Source organism: Tamandua tetradactyla, chromosome 19, assembly GCF_023851605.1.
Source record: "Tamandua tetradactyla isolate mTamTet1 chromosome 19, mTamTet1.pri, whole genome shotgun sequence".
NCBI classification, from domain to species: domain Eukaryota; kingdom Metazoa; phylum Chordata; class Mammalia; order Pilosa; family Myrmecophagidae; genus Tamandua; species Tamandua tetradactyla.
In genome coordinates, this window is record NC_135345.1 from 50,004,546 (window position 1) to 50,025,983 (window position 21,438).

At 36.4% G+C, this 21,438-nt stretch overlaps 1 protein-coding gene and 1 long non-coding RNA gene across 2 annotated transcripts in view; one reads left to right on the forward strand and one right to left on the reverse strand.

Moving 5' to 3' along the window:
* GABRB1 (gamma-aminobutyric acid type A receptor subunit beta1) overlaps positions 1-21,438 on the forward strand; it is a 473,078-nt gene that overhangs the window by 429,968 nt on the left and 21,672 nt on the right. The window contains exons 6-8 of the mRNA XM_077136782.1: positions 15,493-15,630; positions 15,733-15,885; positions 19,085-19,329. Of these exons, the coding sequence (XP_076992897.1) occupies positions 15,493-15,630; positions 15,733-15,885; positions 19,085-19,329 (536 nt within the window). The remainder of the gene's footprint in view (positions 1-15,492; positions 15,631-15,732; positions 15,886-19,084; positions 19,330-21,438) is intronic.
* On the reverse strand, positions 240-7,213 carry LOC143663204 (uncharacterized). The gene is made up of 3 exons (XR_013165865.1): positions 6,730-7,213; positions 4,982-5,073; positions 240-579 (listed from the first exon to the last, which is right to left on the reverse strand). It is a non-coding gene; the product is annotated as an uncharacterized LOC143663204 (long non-coding RNA).

Below are 21,438 nucleotides of genomic sequence, written 5' to 3' on the forward strand. Positions count from 1 at the left end.
CCTGGCTGGCAGACTCTGGTACTCTCGGCCTTGTGGCTCTGCTCAGCTCTGCTATGGCTTTCTTGTGGCTCTGTCATCATTCTCTGCTCTCTCAGAATTTCCTCTTGTATAGAATTCCAGTAAACTAATCAAGACCCACATAGAATGGGTGGAGATGTGTCTTCATCTAATCAAGTTTAATACCCACAATTGATTGAGTCACATCTCCGTGGAGATAACCTAATCAAGTTTCTAATCTATGGTACTGAATAGGGATTAGAAGAAACAGTTGCTCTCACAAGATTGATTAGGATTAAAATATGCCTTTTCTAGAGTACATAAATCCTCTCAAACTTGCACATTAACAGAAATGGTTTTAATATGAATCACAGCATTCTAAAGCCACGGGCTAGGACTTCTCTCACCATTCACACTATTGATGTGTTGAGCCAGATAATCTCCTGTAGGAGATTGTCCTGTTGTTCATTGTAGGATAGTCAGCATCATCCCTGACCTCTATGCATTGGTTACCAGTAGCAGCCTACATACTTCCCCTGGTTGTGACAGTCGAAAATGTCTTCACACATTGCTAAACTCCCACTGGGAAGCAAAATTACCACAGTCAAGAACTAATAGAGACCCAAATCCTAGAGCAACACATGATGTTTGTGCAATGCTTCTAAGTATTTCGATGATAGATTGCTTCTAAGAAGCATTCTGCAACTGTAACTTTGTAAAATGCCTTTTTCTATTTTCCCTTTGTGTCAGGTAGCACAGATTATTGGCCCCATTTCCACAGATAGAAACTTGGAAGCATCCAGCCTTTCCAATCAGGTCAGGTAACTCTGCACTTTCATGTTACCCATTTGAAAAATGAAAATTATAATCCCTGCTCTTCTTCCCCAGCCTGAGACTGAGCAGCAGCTACAGAGCAATAGCTTTCCTAATGTCCATTTCTAAAGTATTCTACACAAGGCAACTCTAAAGATAAATTTGTTTGCCTGTCTTCTATTTCACAGACATCAGAAGTAAAGCCCTCAATATAAATAAAATGGCAGCAAGCCATGTGTTTTATCAATGTAACTACCAAATTACGCGGAGTGGAAAATCAATTCCACCAAAACCAGGAATAAACATATAGTATTCTTTTTTCACTCCGTCATGCTCAGACACGGTGCAATCTTTTGAAACACAGATATTAATGTGCCCACCATGCCTGCCCCAATAACCTCTGTGGCACCAATTTAGCACCTGGGAATGAGTGCAGATAAGCTATTGATAAAAAACAACTGTGAACTGTCAGCTCTATAACATTCTAGTCCCATGAATTTCAAAAGACAAAAAACTGCACAGGAACACATGATGGTTTATGAGCCACAAAAGTGCATGGCCTCATCGTTGCTAAAGCTAGCCAATCTGATCCCAGAGGGAGTTCAAAAAAAAAAAAAATGGGCCATTTGAAGATAGCTGAGAATTGCCAAAGGTCAGCTACCTTCTTGGGAAACAAAATCTACCCTTGTTAGTAGACCTTGGTCATCTGTAATTTTTGGAGGCTGTGTGAAATCCATCTGTGAAAATGCAGAGCAGGGGCCATGTACTTTGTATTCACAGAAGGCAAAGGCATCAGATTAAGAAATCTTGAATGGGTCACAATAAAAGCTGTCTGCATATGAGTGAATGAGGGATATGAGACTAAAAATATAAATTACACCTAAAGGAAATAAGGGATTAGGCAAATAAGTTAATAAGAATGGAAAATATACTCTGACCTGATGATAGGTTGATATTTTCTTTAATTTAATGCACTATTGCTACTAACTATATAATCATAAAAACTGAGGGTTTGAAGAAGTGGTCCATAGCATATGTGGTACATAGATTTTTAATTCATATGCAAAGTTAAAATAGCATAGACTGTCTTTTTCAAGAAGTTGGTGAAAACATTATCACTTAAGCGTTAAATATATCAAAACAGGTTATTTGTTATAGTTATTTTAATAATCAATGATTGTCACATTTTTAAAATAAAAGCATATTTCTAGCTGAATATCTGAATTTATGATAAAGTGTATTCATCACAGTTGTTCTATCGTCATTTAACATAAACGCATTTTAAAATAAAGCCTTGTGTGAATCAGCGATTCAAACCTAAAATCAAGAAAAATATAAAACTTGTGACAGTCCTTTCAAATTTGGAAGGTCTTGAGTGCCCTCTACAGGTTATTTAAATAATTTTCTCAGATTTTATGCTTACTTTCCTAAAATACATTTAGGCATTTTCTATAACATAAAAAATAATTTATTGAGGTTTTATTTTTAAAGCGTTACATGTTCATTACATGAAATGTTTGAAGTTAAGGAAATCACCCATAATCCTAACACCTGAAGATAACCACTGTTAACTATTTCTGCGTATACTGTTGGTTATGTACTTCATATACACATAGAAGTACGTTTATAGTATCTGTTTTTCTTAATTTTACAATTATGGGTTTTGGGTTTGGGGATTTTGGTTTGGTTTGGTTTAGTTTTAGTTTTTAGTAGGCTCTCCAAAAATGTATTTTATTGACTAATCATTATTTCTTATCATCAGAATTTCTCAGTGAAAAGTGAGGCTAAAAATATGGAAAGAAGAACTTAAATAAAACAGAAAAAGTAAATGACCACTCAGGTGTGGGTTCACAAGCAATAAAACAAGGATGCAGACGACTCTTCAAAATAAAAATATCATACAGATATTCCAAATAATTTTCCACTTTTAGCATATAATGTGGACATAAAATTTAGATAAGTAAGGCTATATTCCAAACCATTAATCTACAGTTATGGGACAACAATAACACTTCCAGATCAGTTGGGTCAAAGTAGAAATACATTTGAATTGGCTGGATAATTGCCTTGGTTTCTACTTTACTTGTTCCTAGTCTTAATTATCCCCAAAGGTAGTATACACTTTAGAAAATAAAGGTATATGCATTATTAGGTACTTGACAAAATCAAAGGTGATTCCCTTTTCTAGGCTAGGCATGATACTGTTTTATATTATCTTAAATAAAGCAATGACACACACCTTTAAGGATGCTGAATGGATCAGGAACTCTTTATTTTTTTAAAACAATCTTAAACAGCACTCCGATATTGATGCACTAGAGTCTGTATTATAGGTTTTTTTTTTCATATGTCCACGTTCACATGGACAGTTCACTTTTTTGAGGACACAAACACAAAGGACTTTACCCACAGACAGTATAGAGAGCAATTTTGCTCTTTCTTTTAACCAGAGCAGAAATTACTGGCAGAAATAACAAGCTATCAGAATAACTCATGACTTCATTTTTTTCAGGTGGGATGAATAGGCAAGATCCTCTCTGTTCCATAATAACAATACCAAACAAAAGGTTGTCTCAATTTTGGAACAGCGATTTCTCACAGAACTTGCAAGGATTACATGTTTTAATTGGTTGCAGGGCTATAAAACTCATCATTTTGAGAAGGTTGTACCCAGATCTTGGCAGAACTTAATAAGAATTAGTCACAATTTGTTTCCATCTTTTTCCGAAGTTATTTTTTTTAAGGAAGGAGGGTGAGGGGGGTGGGAATGTTCATTAAATGTATACAGTATAAAAGTATGTCAGGGCTATAAAAGAATTTGACCATAGGTCTCCCAGAAAAAAATCAATCCCTTGATTGTTCATATAAATTGAGAATAGAATAAATGGGTAAGAGGGTTTTTTGTTTTTTGTTTTTAATATATAAAATGTACTCTCCCTTGTCTTTCCCAGTGGGAAATTTAACTGTTGCTGGATATATTCCGAAGAAGGAGAGCTTTGTAGGAGGTCTTGGGCAGTGCATTAGAGCCCCATTCACGACTAGGTCCTAGCCAGGCCATTTGAGCCATCAGGAACTATAAGCAAAAAGTCTAAATACTACAAGATTCTCAAGGGTCTTAAGCAAATTACTGGCTCCAAAATACATAGATAATATACAAAAAGAAAACATAAAGAAATCCATAAAGGAAGCTACAGTTTAAAATGAATATAACATGTCAACAAATTAGCTGCAGTTCAATTCTTTGCCTCTTTCAACTATTGAACAAAAGTCCTAGACAACTTGGGTTGCATGCCCACTCCCAAACAAGTACTTTGGCCAGGGAACTGCTGTGAGCTAATTGTCTTAAACCTGGTTACTGGCTACTGCTGAGCAGATCACTAAGGCAAAGAGGATAGTATTATAATGATTAGCATAAGTCAATCAAGACCCACTCCTTGAAATTTGAGATGGGGTTATGGCTGTTCCACAAAAGGAAATGTATATTTACTTATTCTCACTAAAACGCCTTAGAAACTTAAACCTCTACATTAGCTAAAACACATTTAAGTGCAATTTTAGACACTGCTCCTAGCTCTATTAAGCAGAGGAGGATTAAGTTTTATTCCTAAATAAGAAAATGCATCCAAAATAGAGTGTTTCAAATACCAAATACAAACAACAACATCCAGATACTTCTACATTTGTACTACCTCCATACATCTTTATCCATTGACATCAACTTAATTTTATCTGTACGTTCTGTACCATTAAAAAGTCCCCGGAGACTAAGAGGAAATTTTGAGGGCTTCTGTGTAGTTATTGTTGCTAGGAAACAACATCCCTGGTATCCAAGTGTTCAGGCTTTGAGACGCTGTGTGAAGTCACTGCCTCATAAAGGAAAACCTTTGGTAAATAGGTTGTTTAGGTGTAAGTAAATTGATGTTCACCCTCTGTGGCAAAATGTTCTTGTGTAACCTTTGAATAATAGTGTATTTCAAGCCCTCTATTCTTTCTTTAGGCTCCAGCTGCCATTAACGCTCCCAGGAGAACCCATGCTTCTATCTGAAATGGAGTGAGCATTCTTTTTTCCCAAACCATCCATAATTATCTCAGTGCCCTGAACAGTACATCTAATGGGTTTTACTTAAACAAAGTGCAAGTGAGCTTAGAAATAAAGACCCAGAACACTTACTGTATGAAGTGTTGATACTTTGAAGATCTGCATTGATTGGTGGCCATATTTCAGCTCTTCTATTGTGTGGGGTGTTGAAGTGTTTTTTTCTGCTATTTTTCAGAAGTGAGACAATGAGAGGTGCTGTTTGAGCTCACCCACTTCTTTCTCCCCTCACAACCCCAAACCACGAGCTGTCTTCAACTTTCAACTCTTAACTGTTGCTTACATGTTTCTCCTCTAGGATCCTACAATCCAGAGACCAGCTTGAGGTTGTAACTTATCACCTACTTACTCAGTAAACTTAAGATAAGTGAGCAGCTTTTTGTCCTTCCTTGGTAGGCACCCCACTATAGACCAGGAAATTATAAGCCCACCCGTGAGCCCCTGTAAGCAGAATCATCTTAATCAGAGAGAAATTCAGGACAAAGAAAGCTACCAACCAAGTTACCTGTATCAGGTGACCATTTTGGAGTGGTGTATTAGTCAGGGTTTTCTAGAGAAACAGAACCAATAGAAGATATCTATAAATATGAGATTTATAAAAGTGTCTCACACAACTGTGGGCATGCAAGAGTTTAAAATCCATAGGGCAGACCTCAAGTCTGGCAACTCTGATGACGTTCCTCGCCAAACTCTACAGGAGAGGCTGGTTGACTGAAGGGGAAGTGAAAATTCTCTCTTCTCCCTTGAAAGTCCTCAACTAATTGGATTCTCTTTTTTTGCAGAAGACATACCCTTAGTTGATCACAGATGTAATAAGCCATGGATGCAATAAATGTGCTGATGATTTAGTAAACCAGTCACAAAATATCCTTGCAGTAATGATTATACCAGTGCTTGCCTAACTAGACAACTGGCCATCATCACATGGCCGAGTTGACTTCTAAACCCAACCATTACAGATAGCAAACCAAGAACTCTAAGCCACAAACAACTTTCACTAATTCATTTCTTCAGAAATGTGTTTTGAATACATACTATAGGCAGAATCTTTTCCAAGCATCAGGAATTTAAAAAATGAATAGAAGACCATTGCCTTCAAAGAATTTATAATGTCATGAAGAATGGAAGAGACAAAAGGTAAACAAAAACAGCAAACTATGTAAACAGACAAAATATTTGCATTGTAGTAGGTTCTCTGTATCTAACCAGATCTAGTTAGAAAAGCAGAAATCATTTAAGGTCTTTCAAAAAGGATTTTAATACAGAGAATTGGTTACAAGGGTTGTAAGGGCTAGAAAAGCAAAGAAAAGAAGATGAAGGTATACTAATGGAGCAAAAAGCACGAAGCTGGTAACATCTTGTGCTAGAGCCTTCTGAATCTGCTATTATCATATTTGAGATACTGCCCTAGCTTTTGGAATTTCCAAAACAAGTCCTGCCTCTTCTTCAACTGTGAGAGTCTGGAATCACCCACACTGCCAGTGCCAGAAGAAAGAGCCTTCCCCTTTCCTTCCATCTTCTGACCTCCAACAGTTTCTCCTAGTGACTGAATCTATCATGAACCCAGAGAGGCAGGGTTCATGACAGAACCAGCAGAATAGAATACGAAAAGAATAATACAGTGCACAGAAAAACCGAGTGAACAGTTGGCGCACGCTGCAACCAAGGTTTTAATGAAAAACTCTGGTAACCCTGAAACTGGCACAAATGATTCTTTAGAGGAGAAAGGGAATATATCAATCCAGTTTCAATTACCAATGAGAGAAACCATCACTATGCCCAGTCTAAGCAGAAAGTGTTTAATATAGGGAAGAAGTACTTACAAAGTCAGTGGGCTGGAATAGCAGGCTCTAGGCTGGGCAGCTAAAAATGGCTCCTAGAACCACATTGCATACTGGCCATCCAAGGGACCTGAGAGCTCCACCACACTCAGGAAGCTGGGTAATCACATAGTTCTGACCACCATGTTGGATCCAGGACCATAGAAAGCTAAACCTAGAATTCTTGGTTCTGGAGAGGTCTGCCCTGTATGAACTACACCAGCAAAATGCAGGCATCAGACGTCACCTCTGACAATACTGAACTTCATCTGCTTCAGGAATCCTAAATCATATCTACAACCTTAGATACAAGGGAATCTGAGAAATGTGGTTTGTTGGCTTCCTGAAGTTTAGAATATATGCTAAAGGAAGTCAATCCACACAGCACCTGTGACAGAAATATGCAGAAAGGAATTTGGGATCAAAATGTGTAGCATTTTAGTTGAAATTTGCAACCTCCAAGAGGGGCAGGGCCCATGATAGTTTTATTCACCACTGTGCCCCTAGTACATTTTTCATCACCTGTCACATCATCAGCACTCAATAATACCTGCTCATTGAACGAGTCATCACACATACATAAGACTGTGACTTTGTCAGGCTGAGGTCAGAAGCATAAAACCAGGAGTCCTGCTAAGGAGCAGCCAGAGTCGAATATTCTATAAAATTTTATTGAACACTCTAAGTTAAGAACTTTCCAAGAACTGAGTTACAAAAATGAATGAAATCTCAAGGCGCTCAGAGGCTAGTGGCAGAAAGACAGATAACCCAAGTAAAAGTCAATGCGGTTCAATGTTTTTTTCAAGGGAAGCGCACAGCCAAGTTGAAAGAAGTCAATAAGAAGCAGGGAAAGACTGACTATTGGGCTTACAAAGTTGCCATACACCTCCACCAACATAGAATCATGGTTACCCAATTACTTTACTCTTATAGATCCAGTCACACTGTGCATACTGAAATCTTTAAAGGTTTTATAGATATATTGGACTTTGCCCAGTTCTCTTGCTAAAAATGAGTTGCTTATTGAGTAAATTTTATTAAGCAAATCAATTTCCTATTGATATCACCCTGCCTTTTGGCTATTTCCTCTACGTGTTATTCACACTACATGTTTTTCTCTCTACCCAGCTTGCCCATTATACCCAAATCCTACATGTCATCTAAGACCAGTCTGATTGGCATCCTCTCCAAAGCCATTCCTAGCCCCCCTTGGCTAGACAGTTTGCTCAGCATGTTGTTAAGACTGTGAGATCTTGAAAAGCAGGACCCACTCTGTCCTGCTGCCTATCCCCATGCCTCGGGTCATACAATGTTGGTACATTTTCTATGGGTTTGAATTGACAATTCAGATGTGGTATTTCTTCTGTGCTTCAGTAGGAGAACCTGTCTAGAAAGATGAGAGGTTGAATCCAGGGAAGGTGTCCATAGCAGAGGAATACTGGCAAACACCCAGGTTAGAGTGCTTTGAAAGGGGAAGTGAGCAGGCAGATGCTGCTGACCAGTGGTTCTGAAGAAAACTTTAATCTATCAGCACCGTTTTCACTGCATACAAGAAATAGCCACCCTGATCCACCAGGCTAATGACAGAGCCGTAATGAGGTCAGAAGCTGTAAAACCTGCCCCAAACTGTGACAAGAGCAAAGATTTATACTCAGTCTTTGATCTAAAAAATAGTTCTTCTCTCCACAGAGAGTGTGTAAATACTTGGTTTAAGGCATCCCTCCCTGACAATACTTACAATGCAAATATTCTACATTGCCAGCTAAAAGCAAAATCATTTGCAACCTAGCTTGAGGTAAAATGGATAATTTGCTTCTGAAACATTGGGAATCTAAAAGTAATCTGCCTGGATGAAAGAATATAGAGGTAAGTAAAGCGAATAAGAAATGCTGATTTAAAATTTACTCCTGGATCAAGTCAGACAAGAAGAGAGCTTTAAACTTGGACCGTATTTTCTGATTCTAAGGATTTTTTTTAACTAAATTGAACTTATGATTCCTTCTATCATGAAAAAGATCACTTTTCATGCCATTCTACTGAATGGATGTTGCTGAGGTCATTTTTCATCACATAAGAAAGGGTGATGGGAGAGACTTCTCTCAGCCCTCCCTTTTCCAAGGTAATTGTTTTGTTTTTATCTGATGGGCACTCTGAATTTTTTTAACTGATTCGGTTTTGTATGACCTGCTAGAAACTCAGTTTTATGGCTCTGGGGAGATGCAGGCCTGCATGGTCTGGAAAGCGCATTTTCTCCTCCCTGGCTGCAAGCTGACCCAGCAGATCTGAGTTAAAGGCTGGTCCCTGTGGCTGAGCCCCCAAGGTCACCTCAAGCTGGACCCTCCACTGTCACATGTCCATGTGTCACTTAGTCACATAAATGCCCACCCAAGACCAGACTCCACTTAACTGGAACACTGGCTGTGAGGCACATGGTACGTCTCTGATGAGCCTAAACTGTGGGGCAATGAGAGTTTGGGAAATAATTTGTGCTCCACTACTTGTCTCCTCATACTTGTTTCCCAAATAAACTACATTCTATATCTTCTCCACATAACAATGTGATGTGTATTTATAACCTCATTGTGTAACAAGTTCATATGTATAAAATATATTACTGTGATTTCTTTTTTATTTAATATTTTGATTTGTTAATATAGTCACATGGTTCAGAAATAAAAAAAAGTGTAAATATAGTGTAAATTTTCCCTCCTACCCTGTCACCCATCCACCTAGTACCCCCTAAAGGAAATAATTGTTATTAGTTTTTATCTGTCTCTCCAGACTTTTTTATACATATACATATCTATGAAAATAAAACTTTTCCCAAATTTTTCAAACAAATGTTAATATATTATAAATATCATCATTCTGAACTTTTTGGGGTTTTTTTTCATTAAAAATAAGTTTTGAAGTATTTTCTAGATTTTATGTAAGAACTTCCTTTTTTATAGCTTTATAATATTCCATGAACATGCAATAATTCAGTTTAGCCACTTCTCTGTTGAGGGAGATTTGATGTTATTTCAAATAGTCTGCTACAAGAAACAGTAATATAATGAATAATCTTGTACATAGGTTCTGCACTATTGTGTAATTAAATATACAGGACAAATTTCTAGAATAGGAATTGCTGGATCAAAATATATACACATTAATAATTCTGATAAAGTCAAATTGCATTCCATATGGATTACACAAATCACACTCTCACCAGCAATCTCTGAGAGTTTTGTTTCCCCACTTGCTCAACAGCACAATGTGTTATCAGTTTGCGGACTGTTTGCCAAGTTTTGAATCAAAAGAGATATTTTAATGTAATTTTAATTTGCATTTCTCTTATTAAATTGAAATTGAGTATTTCTTCTCTTTCTATGAGCTTTCTGTTCATATCACTTTTTCATTTTTTCACTGGGTTTTGGACTTTTTCTTTTTTTACTTATAGAAGCTTTTTATATATTAAGAAAATTAGCCCTTATCTGCAATATGCACTGCTATTTTTTTTCCCAATTTCTAATTTTCTTTTTACTTCATTTATGGATTTTTTCACCACACTATTTTTATAATGTGATCAATGTGTCAATTTTTTATGACTGGATTTTGTCATAGTTATAAAGGCCTTGCCCATGACAGTTTAAAAAAATTCTCCCATGTTTCTTTCTAGTACATATATATGTATATATTTTATATATATATACAATCCATTTGATGTTTATCCTAGTATATGCCAAGAAAGACAAGTACAAACTAATTATTTCCAATAGCTCCTGAGTTTTCCCAACATAATTTATTAAAGTAGTCATCTTTTGCCCAATGATTTGAGATATTACTTTTTTCATATCCTAAATTTACATGCTTAGTTCCAAATTTTCTAGCTCATTGGTCTCTCTGTTGGTTCATGCAGAGTATCACGCTGTAAGTACAAAGCCTTTATAACATCTTTTATTACCTGTTAGGGGTAGTTGCCCTACATTTCTCTTATTGTGTAATTTTCTTGGTGTTTGAGTCTGCCAAAGCTGCCAGAATGCAACACACCAGAGATGGACTGGCTTTTAATAAAAGGGGATTTATTTAGTTAAAAATGAATAATTCTTTAGAGGGAAAGCTGCTAACTTTCATCTGAGGTTCTCTCTTACACGAGAAGGCACAGGGCGATCTCTGCTGGCCTTCTCTCCAGGCTTCTGGGTTCCACAACTTTTCCTGGGGTGATTCCTTTCTGCATCTCCAAAGGCCTGGGCTGAGTTGTGAGTGCTGAGATGAGGTATGCTGAGCTACTTGGGCTGTGCAGCATTGAGCTCTCTCATTTAAGCACCAACCAATTAAATCAAACATCATTCATTGCAGCAGGCACTCCCTCCAGCCGACTGCAGGTGTAATCAGTGACAGTTGAGCTTCACATGCCATTGGCTCATGTCCACAGCAATAGAACTAGGCACCTTCACCTGGCCAAGTTGACACCTGAACCTAACTACCACACTTGGATTTTCAGATTTGTTTATTTCTTCATTTGAGCTTTAGATTTATTTTGTCTAGTGCCAAGAGCAAAAATTCTAATGGCATTATTAAACATGGCATTAAATCGTAAATTAACTTATGATGTTGAGGTTTCCTATTCAAAACCACGGTATGCCTTTTTATTTGTTCAGGGCTCCTTTTGTGCTTCTGAAGTGTTTTAAGGATTGATTCATGTAAGTCTTGACTATTCCTAAATTTATTACTAGATATTTATCTCTTTCTGTAAGAAAGAGGCCTTTCTTACATTATATATTGTAAGTTATTTATACAAATGTGTGTGAAGGCTATTGATTTCTGTATATTAATTTTGTACTCCATTACCCTGCCACATTGTTATTGTTTGTAATAGTTATTCAGTTAATTACTTGAGGTTTTCATGTATAATTTTCAAAACCTAATAATTTAACCACAATTCTCCAATTTATACTCCTGTTTTCTTTTTCATGTCTAATGCATTGGTTAGTATTTCCAGAACATTGTTAAATAAGAGTGGACACTAACTTTTATGGGATTGTTCTAGTGTTTTCACAATAAGCAGGATGTTGGCTTAATCACTGAAATAGATGTATCTTAACATGTCAAGGAAGTATCTGTGCATACTTATTGAGTGACATTATTTGCTTTTATGAGAACAAGAATTTGAATATGCCAATGCCTTTTTAGCATCTGTGTGAATAATCATATGCTTTATTCTCCTTAAATCTGATAATTTAATGAAATACATTACTAGATTTTCTAATATTGAACCATTTTCAATGAGAATAAACCCCTCTTTTTATGTTTTGTTTTTAATGCACTGCTGCTGGAATTGATTTGCTAATATATTCTATTTATTTTATGAAGATAATCTGAAATTTTCCTTTTTTAGGTTATACTTTGAAACTGTTTCAGTAGCAATAGAATTATCAGTTGTTAAATGTTTGGGCCTAGTAGGTTTTCATTTGGTTTTGTTTGTTTCTAGGGGTGAAATCAAGCTGTTTTAATGTTCTATCTCTCCCAATTTGAGCTTTAGCAAATGTTTTTTTTCCTAGAAAATTATTTAATTCATCCAAATTTTCAAATTTATTTGTATAGAGCTGAGCAAAGTAGCCTTATGATTCTTTAAGCTCTTCTGTTTGTAAATTAGGTTCCTCTTATCGTATCTAATTTATTTGTCCTGATTCATTTGTTTAATTAGAATCTTTTGTAGAATAATTTCCTCAAAGAGGTACCTCAATGCTCTCTGAATCTTTATAAATCTTCCCTGAAAGAAGTGATATTTTTGCAGGGAATGGAATTTTGGGGTAGCAGAGTTGCAGTCCTTTTCTTTCTGTATTTTAGATATTCTGCAGATATTATTCCATAGTATTTTCTCTTTCAGAGTTGCAAATAAGAAGTTCAGTATTGAATTCTTTTCCTTTGAAAATACCTTGTACTTTCTGTCTGCAGTATTGTAAAGTTATTCTTTTACTTTTGGGGTCCAGGAATTATATCAGTATTTCCTGATACGAGTCCTAGAATTTGCAAAATAATTTATTAACCTCAAGGAAATTTGTGTTTTCTTTTTTATTTTTATGCCTGCTTCTTATATGTCCTTCTTCTTTCTTCAGGTACTCCCATTATTCAAATATTAGAATTGCTAGATGAGTCTTCTAAGCCCTTATATTTCCTTCATGGTTTCCAAATCCCTACAATTTTTATCTCTCCTGAAAAAATATTTTCTACTTGTCTTTCAAGCCATTGTCTCAAGCCATATTCTCCTTAATTCGTCTACCACAATTTTAATTACAAACATTTGAGTTTTAGAATAGAAAATTTTCTGTGCTCTAATCAAATATTCTTAAGTGGTTCTATATTTTTAAAGAAGTTGGGGAACTAAGAGTTCAAACTATCTTCTGCTTCTTCAATCAGTTCTTTTCACCAAAAGCCACTTATTCTGGCTACTTTGGTCATTTTTCTTCTCTATAGCTTCGGGATCCCTTATATGCATTGTTGTTTTCTCTGATTATCCCTTGCTATTTTGGTCCAGCTGCCTGGGCACCTTAAGTGGAAATAATGCTCTAAGTTGCAAAGTATGACAAGCCCCAGGCAAGCTGTTATTCCCTGTTGAGATACCAGTACTTTCTCTCTCAGGTCTTCCCAACTGCAAAAGGTATCAGCTCTTCCTATCTCACCAGTACAGGTGATTCAGCCCCCTTTTCTGCAATCCTATAACTCCTTAAGGGACCAAGAAGACAGCAATTCTTCCAAACTGTCACATAGGTAGTGGCCTCCTTTATTTAGTAGTTCGAAATGCCCCTGTACCCACCTTGCTTCCTTAATCTTAGTGGTCTAATCTCTGCTTACATTCTCATACGTGTCACTAGTCCCCAAATTCTCTCTAGTTTTTGCAGAGGCTAAGAATCCCCAGGATATCATTGTCCACTATATGGAGGCATAGCTGAGGCCCGCCTTCCTGCTGGGCTTAAAAGAAGTAGTTGAATTGGAGTTGGAAGGGAGGTCATAAGGGTTGAGTTCGAGTTGTTATTTTGCCACTGACCATTTCACCTGAGAGAAGAAGTCCTTATCCTAGGCCATAAATGGTATCCAGAAGGATCCAGGATTCCCTGAAATTGCCTTCAAATCATGTGTGTGTACGGGTAAGGGTATATGTGGGGGGGAGGGTTGTGTGTTTAAAACATTCTCCTCCACACTTCTACTCCTTTTGGAGTTTGTTCAGAGTTTTTCTCAGGTTCTCAAAGAAGTATTAAGAGTCACAACTTTACAGTACCATATCGAAACTTGATATAAATCCCCAAATACCAATTACTTCATGTAGGTCCCCCCTAAGTCCAATAGATAAAGAGGGGACTCACAGCTTTTCAGATATCAGGAATCATATCTATACGTAAATATCTCTTCTATTGTTATGACCACACTTGAGTCATTGTAGAATGTGTTACTGGATATGGAAGATTATCCATCAGAGAGAGAGAAAGTGCTTAGACTTTAAAGAGAAATAAAATAAATAAATTGGGACATATTAAAATAAATAATAATCTCTATAGGGTGGCAAATGCAACAAATATAAAACAGTTGTGAATTTAATGAGTCCAGAAATAAAGATTCAAAAAAGAGCCTTTGAAGAGATGTTAAAGATGTTTGAAGCAGTGAAGTTAAGACAGCTCTGTATCCACTCAAAAAAACAAAGGGAGACTAGCTTAAAAATTCTATAGTCAGTCCTGCAGTGATAAAATGATAGTGACCCCTTGACACTTGGCATTCAACTTCTAAATTTTAAATATATTACTTTATTTCCTGAGAAGATATTACTGGCTTTAATGAAAAGTAGGTCAGCATAATGTCTACTTCAAAGAGCTTATATAGCTACCTTTAAAACTCAAACCCTAGTAATTCTAATGGAAAAAAATACTTAATGCTTTTTGAGGGTTATAAATATAAAATGAACTTAGAAAGACCTTCTTTATCTCAAGCAAGTAGAAAGAGATGAAGTTTTAAATGTCTTATTTTTTTTTTTAGATTTTTAAATATATCTGCACATTATTTCAATGCAAGTTACTGATGTATATGCTCATAATCCAGCCAGACCACTGGCAAGTGGCAACAGAGTGGAAGAAGAAAGAAAACAGGCCATTAGTGTAGGGCTTTCCATGCTGAAGACTTCAGGGTGGCTCTTTATACTGCAATCTACGCTTCTCTACACAACCCCCTTCAATTAGCTCAAGTCTAACATCACAAAGATGGAAATGGAAATGTATCATCAATAATCACATAGGTCCTAAAATATGCAACTATATATTAAGCTATAATCAAAGCACATATAAAGAAATTAGCCCAATTTTCTAAAAGAAACATATATTTCTTTTAAAAATGCTTTGATCATTTGACCATAAAAATTCCCTTTTATTGATTATGTGCACAATTATTATTACTTTCCACTGTTATTTTTAAATAATGCGTAGCTGAGATCTCTGTCCAGGCATCTGGAATCCAGATTTTCCTTAATCTAGCCAAAGAATACCCATAGATAGACACAATGAGAATGGGTTTATAAATATGCAGCAGTGGTAACAGATATTATTAAATAAATGATCATAGAGCTAGTGTCCACTACAGCCAGACAGCACTCAACATGAAACCTAATGCCATCATGATTTAAGGCACTGTCGCCCTACAATCACTTGCTAGGTATTTTTCTTCCAGCCCCAGACTGTCTTTGAAATGAATTTCTAGACCAATTGAACTCTATTTAATAATACTATTTCTTGGTTTCAGATGGCTATACCACTGATGACATTGAGTTTTACTGGAATGGAGGAGAGGGAGCAGTAACTGGAGTTAATAAAATTGAGCTTCCCCAGTTTTCAATTGTTGACTACAAAATGGTTTCCAAGAAGGTGGAGTTCACCACAGGTGAGGATGTTTTACCCCAAATGAATGAGGAGTACTGTGAAAGGAAAATGATCATCCCAATCAAATGATAATATGAGCTTTTTTTTTTCTTTTACAACTCAGGGGCATATCCACGACTGTCGTTAAGTTTTCGTCTAAAGAGAAACATTGGTTACTTCATTTTGCAAACCTACATGCCTTCTACACTGATTACAATTCTGTCCTGGGTATCTTTTTGGATCAACTATGATGCATCTGCGGCCAGAGTTGCACTAGGTAATATATTCTTAGTGTTACAGAAGTGAGTGGGTTTTGCTTCTAAAAACAAATAATTATTATGAATTATAGACAAGGGTTTCTCTTGAAATCAAATAATTAGATTACATAAGAGTTCTAATTATAAACTTCTAATTGTAGGCACTATACAGAGTGAATGCTTTACAATGTAATATCTTTTTAGCATTTTACCAAAAAATTATCTTTAGATAATTTCAGTACTGTGTAAGTGTTTCTTGGAGTATATTTAAAAATTCACATGATACCAATTTTTACCAACTTTGTGATGACTTTCTCCATAATCTGCTTTTTTACAGTGGAAAACATTTATATTGAACTATTCTGAAATGGATTTGAAGAAAGCTAAACTTCCTGACTATTAACCTATGTCAGTTGTTGGGAAATACCATCTCTTGGATATTAACTAGAGTTAAATTATATCTGAGTCCTTTTAAATGGAACTCATCATACTTGAATAGACAGTTCATCAGCTCTATTGATGATCTGTTATTAAGACTGAAAAAGAATGGTTTCCTTCTTGGAGGATTAAAATTCAGAATTAATCTTGCTAAGGTTGAGTAATTGCTGCAAGCTAAATGGTTGTATTTGAGATCTTAAAGAGTTTCTCGGAGGGTTAAAATATATAGGGTCTGTTTGATGAATGTCTTATCCTAAGCCTGTATGGATCAGCCTCATCATTTGGTCCTAGAGCCATTTCAGTTATTACACACACACAAATACTCTCTATCCCCTTTGCCAGCCACCTTTTATCTTTAAACTCACTTCTATGTTTCCTGACTTTAAGACCCTCTATCAAGTTTCAGGATTCATCTTCCCATCTCTCTGCTTTTATTTGGAATGTAATTTTAAATACCTTCTTGTTTTCTGCTGCCAGTTGGATGACTTACACCAAAGTAAACAGTCTCAGAATTTCTGTTTACCTAGTTGTTTTAGTTTGCTAATGCTGCCGGAATACGATATATTGGAAATGGGTTGGGCTTTTATAAAGAGGATTTATTAAATTACAAGTTTAAAGTTCTAAGGCCTTAAAAATATCCTAACTAAGGCATCCAGAGAAAGACAGCTGGCACAAAGAACGGTGATCTGAGAAGGCACGTGGCTGGCATCTGGTCCTTGTACCTGGTTTTGTTGCTTCCAGCTTCTGGTGCCAGGGGTTTCCTCTCTAAGCATCTGTGGGCCTTCATTAGCTTCTCTAGAGCAAAATTCTGGGTTCTGGCTTGCTTAGCATTTCATGGGAAGGCACATGGCAATGTCTGCTGGGTTTTGCATGTCCAAACGTTCATGTTTAGGTGTCTCCTCTCTCTATTGACACTCCAAATGTCTGTGTCTGTGTTGGCTCTGATTCCTATCTAGCTGCTGTCAGTTCTCTTAGCTCCTGGCATCTCTTGGGGCTTCTGCATCTCCAAACATCTGTGTCTGCATCTGCATCTGAGGTTTCTCCAAAATGTTTCCCCTTTTAAAGGACTCCAGTAAATTAATCAGGACCCACCTTGAATGGGTGGAGTCACATCTCCAAATAAGCAAAAGGTGACACCCTCAATTGGGTGTGTCACATCTCCTTGAAAGAAATCCAATCAAAAGACCAAGCTCATTATCCGTGGAAACAATCTAATAAAAGGTCTGGCCTCACAAGTTTGGATCAGGATTGAAAGAAAATGGCTTTTCTGGGGGTGCATAAGTTTCAAACTAACACACCAGTTATGTAATAGGTGTAGTCTATGAGCAGGCTGTCATGACAATGACATAGATAATTTACAAAATGTGTGAAATTTAAAACAAAATATAAATGTGCAGCATTATATTACAAGCTATCAACACAAGATTCCACCTTCTTTTTCACTTCTTATCTTTTCCCAATTATCATTTCATCATCACTGTCATCAACAGAAAACATTTATTTTTCAACCATATAAACACTATACCTTTAAGAATACTATTTTTAATGAAATAGATAAAATAGAATCTGCCTTTTAAGAGTTTACAGTCTTAAATGTCTTTAATGAATCCAAGTTGAATTATTTTAGTCAGAAAACTGACTCCAGGTATCTAGTCTAATCTAGGTTCTGGAATTGAGAAACTAGAGATAACATTTGAAAAACCAGAGAAACAAAATTGTTTTATTAACAATTTTATTAATTTTGTTTGTTAATTAATTCTGTTTATTAAATAACAAATAAAAACATATTGTTTTGGTTTGCTAAAGCTGCCAGAATGCAATATACCAGAAATGGATTGGCTTTCACAAAGGGAATTTATTAAGTTACAATTCTAAGGCCATGAAAATGTCCAAATTAAGGCACCAAGAAGCGGATACCTTCTTGGAGGGAAGGTTGCTGGCATCTGGAGTTCCTCTGTCACAAGGGAAGGCACATGGTGACATCTTCTGGTCCTTTTCTCCAAAATGTCTCTGTGGGTATTTTCTTTCTCTCTTAACTTCCCTCGGCTCTCAGATCGCTCTAAAATATCTCTCTCTTAAAGGACTTTAGCAGGCGGATTAAGACTCACCTTGAATAGGCAGGGTCACATCTCCATGGAAACAACCTAATCAAAAGGTCCACCCAACAATAGGTCTGCCCCGACAAGATTGAATTAAAAGAACATAGACTTTTCTGGTTTACCTAGCCCATTCAAACCAGCACACAAATGTATAAACCAAATGTTTCAAGATTTTCTTACATTGTTTTCTTACTGTGGATAAGATATTATGGTTTAAAATATAATACTGACTTTGTGACCTGGTGTGCACTTACAGATTCACAGCAAATCTCCTCAAAGTAAATCTCCTCAAAGTGGACACTGTATAGGACAGTACCACAAGGGGAGATCTATAAGGCACTTGAGTAAGACACTGAAAGAAAGATGTGGCATGTAACAAAATCATTTGGCAATAGACCTTCAATGGGATTTTGATCTGCCTTCCCATCTGCTTTCCTTTTTGGCTTAGTGCATTTATAAAAAAAAATATTTTTCACCTTTTCACCATCTGCACATCTTATTTGTGATTCATTAATGGACTATGTAGACAGCCTGCAGCTATTTCTTTCTAAATGTCTGCCCTATATTGCTAACTGGTTTATCACATGACTGCCCTGATTCTGGGGCACCATGAAAGAATGGCATCTGGTTTCTCAATCTTAGCAGAGATGCCTTCAGCTAAGCCCATCTTTCTGTTTCACAGGAATCACTACGGTGCTGACAATGACAACCATCAGCACTCACCTCAGGGAGACCCTGCCAAAGATCCCTTATGTCAAAGCAATTGATATTTATCTGATGGGTTGCTTCGTGTTTGTGTTCCTGGCTCTGCTGGAATACGCCTTTGTAAACTACATCTTCTTTGGGAAAGGTCCTCAGAAGAAGGGAGCTAGCAAACAAGACCAGACCGCCCACGAGAAGAACAAACTGGAGATGAATAAAGTCCAGGTAATGTGTTGAATACACCTAACAGTATCTTCCTGAATTTATCAGCAGCATGATGCCCAGCGCTCTCATAACAGAATCGTTAGTTTATCTTTTATAAGACTCATGGCTGGATTAAGAACATCAGAAGCATAAACACTAAAATAATGATAATAAATTTTAAAATTTAAAAAAGTTACTTCCCTCTATGAATAATTCAAAAATAAAAATAATGCTAAACTATAAAATAACTCTAAGGTCATCCAAACAAAGTTCTGATTGGTTCCTTTTATAATTATTGTCATACATATTTTATGAAATATGAAATATAGCATTTTCAAATATTTCTCTAGTTTTTTAATGCCCCTTCTTTGCTCATGCTCTAAACCAATACATTCGCTGCTTTTTGGGCAATCTAGCCTAGGTAGATTCTTTTAGTGGACCATGAAGAATTGTTTTTTTCTCCTGTCACTATTATTTTAATGTGAATGTTAATAAATGGAATGTGGCTACCCTAATAAGCAAAATCCTTAAACCTGCATGGGGATATTCTGATTGAGATTTTGCAAGGCTTTATGTAATGGACTCTCAGAGCCCAAATGTAAAGGAGTTGAGAGATATGAATTCTGCATTCCTGTTAATATGTGGGGCCAGACACAGGTAGCTTCACACCTTCAGATTCTGAGGTCTCTATAGAGAGTCAATCACTGATCACTACAGGTTCTCAAATACTCAGATTGGCTGCCTGAGGATACACCTGGGGAGCAGCTTAGCTTGTAAAATATAGAGGTTCTTAGATCCTGCCCGAATCCCTCGGGGCAGAACCTAAATTGCCCTTCAATTATTTAAATTGTTGTTAATATTTGAGCTTCCAAAGCTTTTAATCCAACCATGAGTCTCCTTAAAGATAAACTAACTGTTCTGCTATGGAGCTTTGGGCACATTGCTGCTGATAAACTATGGTATAACATTTCATTTTACAGATTCAGGAATTGAAGATTAAAAAGTTAGATTAGTAGATACATAGATTAATAACATCCCAGGATCTGGAACACAATCCCATGTCCATTAGTCTTTATTCTAAATAATTTTTAAAACTATAAGCAGCAGGCGGGCCACGGTGGCTCAGTGGCAGAGCTCTTGCCCGCCATACCAGAGACCCATGTTCACTTCTCAAAGCCTGCCTATGTAGGAAAAAAAAATCTATATGCAAAGGGTGCAAGGATAGTTCAGTGGTAGAATTCTCGCCTGCCATCCAGGAGACCTGGGTTTGATTCCCAGCCCATGTACTTCCAAAAGTACTTTCAAAATCTACTAATCTAACTGAATGAAAAAGTTCAACAAATGGTGCTACAGTAACGAGATAGTCACATGGAAAAAGAATGAAATGTGACCCCTACCATACAGCATACAAAAACAACAACAATTATTTCTTAAAAGAATAATGTCAGATCTACTTGGTAAATAATTGAGATAATAAAGAGTTAATATACCTTCTGAGTGGAATTGAGGCAATATAACACAATGGTTACAACCACAGACTGGAATCAGACTGCCTGGTATTGAATCCCAGCATGGCTCTTGACAGCTTGATGATTTCCCGCAACTCAAACTTTGTAACAGCTTACCTAACTCAGTGTCCTCCTCCTAAAATGGAGATTACTGCTGGTTTCATTTCCTTGGCTGCTCAAGCAGATACCATGCAATGGGTTAGGTTAAACAATGGGGTTTATTAGCTCATAGTTTTGAAGCTAGAAAAAATTCCAATATTGTTTGATATTGTTCCTATCTCCCCTTTGCTTTTCACTGTTAAGTCTTAAGACCTTTGCTTTCACTTGGTGAGATTAAATTAAAAGTAATAACGTTCATAGTCTTTAAAAACATTTCTGTAGCTGGTACTTCTGTGCCATTTTTCACTGAAATAAATTTGAAATTACATACATTGAAACAGTGTATTCAGCACAAATTGGCTTCAAGAAAGCACATAAGGTAAAAACTCAAATATTCATTCATTAAGACACTGGGCACTGGGGATGCTGCTCTCAATGACGTAGACAAGTTCCTTGCCCTCATGAAGTTTATATTCTATCATTGGGAGACATATAGTCATTAATACAACAAACATTAAGAGGA